Source organism: Pundamilia nyererei, unplaced genomic scaffold (genome assembly GCF_000239375.1).
Source record: "Pundamilia nyererei isolate P.nyererei 1_Seehausen unplaced genomic scaffold, PunNye1.0 scaffold00056, whole genome shotgun sequence".
NCBI lineage: Eukaryota > Metazoa > Chordata > Actinopteri > Cichliformes > Cichlidae > Pundamilia > Pundamilia nyererei.
In genome coordinates this window covers 884,154-894,983 of record NW_005187457.1, presented here as the reverse complement: position 1 = coordinate 894,983, position 10,830 = coordinate 884,154, and the positions used below count along the sequence as shown (strand labels likewise).

The 10,830-nt window shown below is 39.2% G+C and overlaps 1 protein-coding gene across 1 annotated transcript in view; it reads right to left on the bottom strand.

Moving 5' to 3' along the window:
- Window positions 1-10,681, bottom strand: part of yjefn3 (YjeF N-terminal domain containing 3) — a 47,807-nt gene extending 37,126 nt beyond the window's left edge. The window contains exon 1 of the mRNA XM_005734005.2: window positions 10,245-10,681. Coding sequence (XP_005734062.1) covers window positions 10,245-10,312 — 68 coding nt within the window. The 5' untranslated portion in view covers window positions 10,313-10,681. The remainder of the gene's footprint in view (window positions 1-10,244) is intronic.
- Window positions 10,682-10,830: the final 149 nt, after the last annotated feature.

Sequence of the window (10,830 nt, the reverse complement as noted above, 5' to 3'; positions counted from 1 at the left end):
AATTCTGCACTCCCTGTAATTTACAAGCCAGGCATTCTAGAATCTAGACCTGTATCACAGATATAAAATGTGCACAAAAAAGATTGATAACCATCTTTCACTTTCAGAAATCTCCATGTAAATTCTGTCATTCCTCTGTGGGCATGATGATGTCTTGATGGCTTTTTCCTGGGCGATTGTGGCTCAAGAGTTGGGAGTTTGCCTTGTAATCGGAAGGTTGTCAGTTCGAGCCCCGGCTGCGACAGTCTCTGTCGTTGTGTCCTTGGGCAAGACACTTCACCCGTTGCCTACTGGTGGTGGTCAGAGGGCCCGGTGGCGCCAGTGTCCAGCAGCCTTGCCTCTGTGTGCCCCAGGGTGGCTGTGGCTACAATGTAGCTTGCCATCACCAGTGTGTGAATGGGTGGATGACTGAATGTGTAAAGCGCTTTGGGGTCCTTAGGGACTAGTAAAGCGCTATACAAATACAGGCCATTTACAATGTGTTAAGGACACTGAAATGTAAGCGCTTGAGCGCATGTGTGCACAGCTCAGTCTGGGTTTAAGAAGAAAGTGAAAAGGAAGTTATAATAATCAATCCCTCATAGTAGCCCACAAAAAATCAATACTAACAATAATAATACAAAATAATACATAACAAAACTATAGCTCAATATGGATATGAGGCAGTAATGACAGAACAAGGATTATTCAGTACACAATAAAAGAGGCCATTGTCTCTTTTTCTTTTCAGCAGACTGAAATCTGTTATTCAGTGAAGCACAAACCTACAGCTTGGATGTGAGCCTCCATCACAGGCTGATATGGTTTGAATTGTTGGAAGGTATTTATCAAAAAAGCAGCGTGCTCAAGTGTTCTTGTTGAAATCCCTCCCTTAATGAAACAGAAAAGTGAGGTGCCAGGCAGCGTACACTAAACCATTTTTTAAGCTTTTATCTAACGCCACCGTCATCTACACAAATAAACAGGAACATTGCACACCCACAAGCCGTGCCTCTTTTTTCCTCTTTTTTTCATGGCTGTCAGTTTCTAAATGTAGCTCGGTAAACAATGATGGTGCATCCTGTCTGCACACACTGAAGTCTGCATGAATAGGCAAATAAACATATCACATATTTGAGAAAAACACAGATTTTCATGAGTTCTTTCTTGCCATAAATAATGTGACAAGGGAATTGGACAACTTTTAAAGAATATAATGAAAACTATTGGTGCTAATATTTTTTCAGTATTACATTTAGTGTATAGAAGGCCCCTTCAAAGAAAACATTTTTCTTTTAACCTTGATCTTATTGATATACTCACCAGGCACTTTATAGGTACACCTGCTCAAACAGTTATTAATATAAATATATAATCAGCCAATCACATTCCAGCAGCTCTACGCATTCTGGACATGTAGACATGGTCAAGATGACCTGCTAAAATTCAAACTGGAGCGTAAGAGAAGAAAGGTGATGTAAGTGACTTTGAATGAGCCATGGCCATTGGTGCCATATAGGCTCAAGTATTTCAAAAAGCGCAGATCTCCTGGGATTTTCCCTACACAGTCATCCCTGGGGTTTACAAAGAATAGTCTGAAGAGTTGCGGTTCTAAGGGGAAAAAAATCCCTTGTTGATGCCAGAGGAGAATGGCCAAACTTTAAGCTGACAGGAAAGCAACAATAACCCAAATAATGACTCGTGACCTCCAAGGTATACAGAGGAGCATCTCTGATATGCTACAGCAGCAGACGACCACGACTCATCAGCAACTGCATGACACTCTCATATCAATAAGAACTAAAATGTCCAAGAAATGTTTCCAGCATTTTGTTAAATGCATGTAGTTAAAGCCGTTCTAAGGAAAACCAGGTGTAAGCAAGGTGTACCTAACAAAGTGGCCAATGTCTGTCCATTTCTATTGTTCATTATAACATTTCCCTCATTAATTGCATTGCTCAGAGCTTGGGAACAAACAACATCATAGGCAGGAAACCTGAGTGGCCAGATAATCATGTTGATTAATAACAGCTATATTATTCAGGCTGATCAAAAAAAACTTAAAGTGAGATGGAAAAACATGAAGACGTACAAGGAGAATGAGGGGGAGAGCACGTCTCACCTGCAACACTGTTAAGCCTACTGAACTATATGAAAAGCTCATATTCAAGCAACACAATAGTTTAATTAACCAAAGGTAATTGAAGCACAGTGTGGACCTGCCAAATGAAATAATGCCCTGTCTCTAATAATAGCCTGGTGCTCTGTTTCACTGAGTCAAGTGAAAGCGCCTGTCATCAGTGGAAGTTGTGAGTACTTCTATACCTTTTTTTTTTTTTTTAAATCACAAAAATATGAAAGTAACAACTGAATGTGCCATACAAAGACTGATTATGCAAGACACACTGTCATAAACTCAAAAGTATTAAGCAAGGCCATGTAGGTATGTTCTTTAAACTAAATGTGAATAAAACACAGAACAGAGAACACATTTATAATTAATTTATAAATCAGCATTAAAACTGTGCACTATATTCAAATCATAGCCCAAAACTACTATAGCAAAATGTGTTATTGTGCTTTCCAGGCAGCTATTGGTTGCCTTTTCTATTTAGCAATCTGTTAGCACTTTATGTAGGTTTGAGCATTTGATGAAAATTTAGGGGTGAAGGCTCCTAAGGCATCTAGATGAAAGGTTTTCAACAGATGTCATAGCTGAATATGTTTTCTGCCACCAGAGAGACAAAAGTGCTTGTCAAACCGATCTGATACACATTAAGTCACGCACACAAACAAGCATCCTTGACGTACACAGTGAAATGTTTTTCAATTTTCAGGTTTTAAGTATCCAATCCTAAATCTCTAAATTACATTAAATGTCTGAGGAATAATAAATGAAATATGTCTCTGTTAAGAGACACCTGAAATGACTGAACCCAGAGAGGAACCCTCTTAACTTCATCTTGTTATGCATGTACAAGAATCCACTGTTTCACAGCGAGCAACATGGAGAGCTGAGCACAAGTGGTAGGAAAAGAAGGTTTAACTCCTAACAGCTGGATGTATTGAGCAACCTCTTAGAAAATCATTAAAATTTGCTCCAGTGCTTACACTCCAACATCTTTCTATCACAGTTATCTGGGCTAATACAAAACTAGCAGCCTTTAGAGGTGAGCAGATGGTGATAAGCACAGCTTACACTTTAAAAGAATCCATGTGAGCTTCTGCAAGAAGGTCGCTCCTGTGATCTACGATATTTAACACTTTTTGACCATACTGCATCTCGTCACTTTAAAGCACGAATGATTTTCTTGTGTTTTTGCAAAAAAACGTCTGTCTTACCGCTCTGAATCTGCACATGCAGACATATACCGTGTGCACCTGCTCTAGTTTGCAGGATAATTTGTAGTATATGTCTTGTCACAGAAACCACGAGTGGACATAAGCGAACCGAACCCGCCCCATCACTTCAATCTGCAGTAAGTGTTTGAGCTTTTGTGTCTGCTCTTTTTTTTCTTCAAACTGATGACTGCTAAAGCAATTGTTGGGTTTTGTGCAGGAGGGTGCATCTGCCATTGTATGTGTGTGTTTTTGTTTAAATAAATTGGGGCACTTTGTGGGGAATATTGCTTTTTCTCCAGTGTCCCCTGATATCCACTGAAATCCCATGATTCACAGTGTGGGCATAATGAGGAGATGAGAGTCTGAGCTCTGCCTCTCTCGAATGGCTCTCTTGTGTTCTTGATTAACAAAGGCTGCTGCCTGGAGACTGATTTAAACCTGAATCTACAGTATTTATTTTGTTTTAGGTGGTCAGGGAAATGAACATAAGAGCTGTCAAATCTCAGGTGAAACAGACCTCAACCTCACCAGGGAGGTGGTGTTTGGTGTAAATTCATCAACATGAAAAATTAATTACCACATCCCTGTATTTACCTTCTTAGTTTCTATTTAGCCGTTTAGCCTTTGGGTGATTGTGGCTCCTTCCAAATAATAGCATTTGGATAGCTTTAGCTTTTGCCACTTTTGTTTGCTTAGTTTTTCTTCACTTCTTTAAAATGATTTAAGTGTCTGATTAGGTTTGTTGTTATGATGTTTTTCTGGTCGTCTCTGCACACCTTACTTTGGTGACCCTCACAGTGAGGTGACTCTACGCTACGTTGTTGTTAGCTGGTATGCAACTGGTATGAGGCTGACTGGCCGTTCACCAATCGTGGTCTAGAATGCTGCTGAAAATGTGAAAAAGTCACAAGGCTTTTGCACATTGCTCGACTTATTCTAAGTTCTTTAAATAATCCTTATGAATAGTTCTCCAAGCTTCTTGAAGGACATCCCAAGCTCTTCTTTGGATGTTGGCTGCCTTTTGTTCTGTTCCTAAGAGAATCCCACACTGTTTTAATAATGTTTAAACTTCAAATTTGTATTCAGGCAGTCAGACTCTTTCTGTGTGCTATTGTATGCTGAATCTGATTCTGATCGTGTTTGATTTGTGTTCATAATTCCCACAGTTTTGGCAAGATCTCCAAAAACCACTAGCAGAAAACTGTGACAAAGACTCTGCCATGTTTTACAGATGTCCCTCCTCTCCTGACTTCTTACATACACACTGACAACAATTTGAACCAGGAATTCCAAATTTGGATTCATCACTTATCAGACCTGCTGCCACTGATTTTTAATCTAGTTCTTGTGTGATTTAGCATGCCTGAGCCTTTTCTCCTTGTTTCCCTTCCTTCAGAATGTCTTCTTGACATCCACGCTTCCAATTAGTTTATTTCTGAAGAGCCTTCAGTAAACAGTAGATGAATCAACTGAAGGGTTAGATGCATCTCTTGAGCCCTGTGTGAGGTCTTAGTTGGGCTTTTTTCCCTATTTCTTAAGGACATGACCTTCAGATACTGTTTATCTATTGTAAGTATAAATCTTAAAATAGGAATTCATTCTTGTCAAATGGGAATAAATGGCTTGCTTTTGTGACAGGCTGCTAGTAACAAAGTAACTAAAGATACCATTTAAAACTGTTTGTTAGTCTATTATGTGTAGACACATCACTGGTTCATTGCTTGGTTAGGTGCCTTTTTTATGCCTGAATGATTCATAGGTCAGTGTTAAGTGGCTTAACAGACCATAAAAATAAAACATTCCTCTTAAAAAGGTCAGGTGCAAGACCCTGACAGAAAGATTCCCAAAGAAACATTTTAAAGACCTTCAGAAAGCCTGGGGAAATATTGCTCAATATCACAAAAACTAACATTTAATAAATAAAAATACAAGAAAATCTTACTTAAATCTATTTAAAAAACAAGAAAGTCATATTTCATTAATAATTGGGGGGGTTATCAAAAGCACTCAGTGAACTTCATTAATTACCACTGCGCTATGTATGCTAGAAAAGTAATGACATTTTTAAAAAAGTAGATCACAAAACTTTGAAACCCCCGCCCACAAACACACACACACACACACACACACACACACACACACACACACACACACACACACACACACACACACACACACACACACGATGTTCCTCATTCAAACATGGTGAATGGACTTAATCTGTCTTTAATGGAGGAGAAAAATCATGGCCAAACATTGCCCTCTGGCAAATCATCTCTCGCCTGATCCTCCCTCTCTGCATCTCAACCTCTCTGCCCTAATCATTACATGAAGCCTATAAATAAATGCTGGAGCTGTCACACAAATAAATGGAGCTGCCAACGTGGGAATTGGTGGCGGGGAGCTGAAATGAGGGAGGCAAGCCAAGGGAATAACAATAAGCTCAATAATAATTTTCGTCAAGGTATGAAGAACATGAAGGCAAAGCAGGTAAATTCAGATAGCTGAGCGTTCTGGCAGGAGACACATGAAAACATCTCAGACCACGAGTCTAAAATTTCTCTGTGTGAGTGGCTGCAGGCCTCAGGTGCAGTAGGCCCAGCATGGGACTGAAACTACAATCACTGTTAGAGCTGAGAGAGAGGACATATTATATAAATATGAGGATATATTGTGCTGGCAAATGTTGAGAAGGCCTTGTAAAATTTTCCACTGAACACAATTACTAAATACAGCCTGGTAAACATCCAGGCGTTGAGGTATTTTCACTTCTTCTGCCAGGAGGACATTATTTGCCTGAATGCACAACACACAAGCCCAAAATTTGCCCTCTGCGATTTACTCATCTGAACTTTTAGAGGCTACCGGCAGCATCAAGCACCTGTGCTGATTCCAAGGCCAAGTCATCACTAGCTCAGAACTACTGCCAACATTGACAGGTTATCCACTGCCTTGGGCATGAAATCAACTCAAGTACTTGAGTTGATTTGAGATCCAAATAAAATGCTTTTTTTTTAAGAATTAGTGCTACACATATATTGTATTATCTGTGTATCTCTGTAGTTTGTTATTACTTCTGCAGTCACCACCATTAACACACTAACACAGCATGATTGTGGCATATTGAGGATTTCGTTAATTAACTAAATGGGTTGCTGCTTGCCTCTGGCAAATGCATTAAAGTTTCTGTATAATTATATCAGATCACTGAACAGCTTTATTTTTCTAAGGCAGCGATTATTTGCAGGTTTGCTGTACAAACAGTTTGTCAGCTACCAACTATTAAACTGATATCAGTTACCACCTCAAAATCAATATGTCATTTTAGAACGAATTATGAATCACTGCTTCATTTCATTGTGGCAATACATTAGAAGAATGGCGCGTACACAGGCAATATGTCTATAAGCATACATATAAATACATGCTGAAGCTAATAAATGAGCTTTATGCTGTTTAGAATTACACAAGCCAAATGTCGTTATTTAAAAGTCGCACCTTGTGTACTGACAATGAGAACAGCTTTATAATCAGCTACCCCAGTTATGTGTGTATGGGGGCTTTAATTGACTGCCTTAATTGACTGCCAGCCAGTCCCAGTCAAGCTGCAGAGATCTGAGAGGTTGACAACTGGGAAAAAGCCTCTTGGGTGACAGTTAATCTGTGAGCCTCAGCTGCTCGGATGTCAACACACAGGGAGAAGAATGCAAATACAGGCAGTGCATGAGGAAAGAAAAAGTAATGTATCTAGAGACATTTAAAAAAAATTGATTTATTGAAATAATATGTACACAGAGAAAGAAACATGCATCAGAAACTTTAATGTGAAGACATCCGAAGGTACCGTGTGCCTACATATATTATAAAATCCAACGGGGGACACGGAATATTTTTTATTTAAAAATTCTAAAAAGAAAATGAAGACGCCATCTGTCAGGGCTTTGTTAATTCTATTATCTTATTTTAAGTGCACTGATGGAAGAATAAGGCAATTGTCATTCACTTGTGAGTGAACACACACAGTTTCAGCAGATTAGCCTGAGACAAAAACAGCAGGGCTGGAAAGCATCCAGGCGTTCGCATCACTAATCCTGCCATCACACTGTAAAATTTAACACCGTTCAGAGTCTTTCAAGGGGTTTGATAAGCACCATCATTTCTGACTGTGCATGTGGGAGTGGTATTGTGTGCCTGTTCATGCCTTAAAATACCATTAGTGTTACACAGTTATTAAAGCACATAGATAAATACATAAATGTTACCGTAGTTATTAAAACATTTACAGAAAGTAATAAAGCAAAGCAAAAAAAGAATCATCTTTTTTTTCTGCTTGCTATTCTTCTTCTTCATTGTCAAAGCTTAATGCAATATCTTTCTCATAATTGCAACCATTTTCACACACCCAGCAGTCGACTTTGATGTGTAAGCTTCATCTCATTTAACTCCAGGGGAAGAATATACTCCACAACAATTTGAGTCATATGACTGAACGACGTCCAAAACTGCTATTCTGTTAGAAACTGAAATTAATCACTTGTCTACATTTGGGTACAACCCTTGCTCTTAATGACCAAAACATAAAGCTAAATGGGCTGTAAAATGTTTTCTTACATGGGGTTTCTCTTATCTGTGCAGACTCTTTTGACTTTAAACGTTTTCTGGAAAAACATTTTATTTGCGTGTTTTGCTCTGGGAGTATTATCGCTGTTTCACTGCATCCCAGAATGACAACAGATTGGTGTTTTGAATATAAAGTGGATCAAAATAGGATTATTAGTATGCATATATACACTTTAGTGTATAAGGATGGGAATAATGAAATTGGCTACATGATTGAAAATAAGTGACTTTGCTTGAATAGCACTTTTTCAGTTAAACAATGCAATAAACAGTGGTTTACTATACAACAACAGAAATAATGAAAATTGTTTGTTTCTTGTTAAATTATGCAACGTACACAAACAGGTTGGGGACAAAATGAGTGGAGTTTATTTTAAAAACAACATTGTCACAGATTCTTTACTTTAAACTAACAGCTATCCGTAACATATTAAAAACATCACCACATCTAATATTTAGAGGCAAAGAACTAGAGGAGCCTCAATTTCTGAGAGGATCAAAAACAGAGTCCAGGATACTGGTGGGACAAGGCAAATCCAGTCTAAATTATCCACTGTAGTTTACCTAAAACAGCAGGTAAAATATTAATTTCATTGTTTTCATGGCAGCAACTTTCCGGATGGTGTGTTATTCACAGTGGCAGTTCTCTGTTTGCCAGTATAAAGATCATTAAAACAACCAATATGCCTACGAGCCTAAGTGAAGTTTCAGTGATGGCATTTATGATCAATTAAACTGACTGTAAATTTATATCACCTTCTAAAATAACACTGAGGTTTCCTACATGCCAAACTGGGACATTTTATAAGGTCCCAGTTTGGCAAAACAAGACTTTCCTTAGTTTTGGGGGTGAGGAAGAAAGATTTCAGTCTTATCTTCATCTAGCTTTTAGAAGGTTCTTGCTCATCCATTCTTTAGTGGCTGACACAAAGTCAATTTACATGATAGCATCACACAGCTGCTGCAGATTGGTCAGCTGCACATGATCTGAGTCTCCTGTTTCACCATTTCCCAGCACTGTTGGGTTGACATCCTGATGACTGTGAAGGCCATTTGAGTACATTGAACTCATATTCGAGAAACCAGTTTTGAGATTATATTAACTTTGCAATATGACATGCTATTCAGCGTGAAGCAGACAGCAAAAGTTACATTCTAAAGGGGATGGGCATGGTCAGCTCAATAGTGAGTTAGGCTGTGCCATTTAAAGGATGCTCGTCCATCTTGCCTCAGGGACTTATACAGCTTGACCGCTGTTAATGTTTGATGTTTCAGATGAATGCCTGACTCTGATATACAAGATTTAAACTAGCCTAGAATTCCTCCAGAAAGCCCAACTCTTTATTTCAGAAGATTAAGTAAAGGATCTCCTTGTTAAATGTGGCTGTCATAGAGAACTAGTTCATATATTTCAGTTATCAGTATTTAATTTGAGTTAATTTAAACTTAAGTGAGCATTGTTGCTGTACTGCTGTAGCTCTCAGACCAGATATTACAATTGACAAACAGAAACATCCAGACAAATGTCTAAACATCTAAAGTGTCCTCCAGTCTTCGGAGGGTTAGAGATGATTCCAGATTTATAATGGTTGTATGCAGCCTACATGAAAAGTGCCTTATGTGAAAAAAGGCAAGGAGGCAGAGCACATGTCTATAAACCCCAAATACAGCATAAGCCCATGATACAGTAAGTATTACTATTTTTTCCCCCATCTCCAATTTGCCAGTAAAAGTGATGCTACGGAGGTAGCAAAGAGAACAGCATTACTACACTAACCTTAAATTGCATTACAAGATTACACATCTTATCCTCAAGGACACAGAATAATAAGATGCTTTGCTTGGTCTAAATTAACCGCGGGTGTTCTAATTAAATAATAGCCTATATCTGTAGTAATTTGATTTGATGCTTGACTGGAAGAGCAATGAAGAAAATATACAACGGGCAAAGCAGTATAAAAGTTTCCTGGGGTGGACCCCCTAATCATTACTTTAACTATAATTTCCACTGTTGGTGACTGTAATTGATTGCCCTCATTAGTTCCCTAAGTATCTTTCAGCAGCTTGTCCTGAACAAATTGTAACATTAATAAAAACTAAGATTCAAATCAATACATTGATGCCTTCTCTTTGATGTTTCACTCCATCTTTGCTTGCTAATTCTGCCTGTCACTATCGTATGTCTTTCTCACACTGTGCTCCTGAAGTGATGACAGTAAACAGTGTGGAAGGAAATTTAAAAGACACGAATTCGAAGCAGAGACGAAGCAGTAAAAGAGCAACAGAACAGAGCTGGTGCCTACCTGAGATAGCGCAGTGGTTCTATGGTCTCAGCCTCTGCCTCAGCTGAGCTATGGTTCATCTTGTCCATCTGTTTTCACCCAGCAGGACTCGGCAAATATGAGAAGGGATGAGCTGTGCCGCTCCAAAGAAAACACTTGCGTACCTTCTGTCTGACTCAGATTCAGTGGACACACTGACTACTTCTTTGCCTGGGAATAGACTGAGAATCGAAAGGGGCTTCCTCCCTCTGTATCTTTCTCTACGGCTCTTGATTGGTTCAGGCGCTGGATGGTAATTACTGGCTGCTAGATACACTCACTCACACACACACACACACACACACATACTGAATCTTGTCTCTGTATCTCTGCCTCTCCCCTCTGTCTCTCTCTCCTTCCCACTGTGGCCCCGACTTGTTCTCTGATAAAACCAGCCGGCTGTGTGTATCAGCTGCGCTTGCCGGGAAACCCAGCCAATTAAGAATCAGGAGGCATGGTGCTCCTTGGCTGATTGGCTCGGGCTGCCACGATCATAGCTTTTCAGTCATCGACGGTGCAACAGCCTCCCTCACTTCCCCTAAATTCACAAAAGCACAAAGACGTCCAT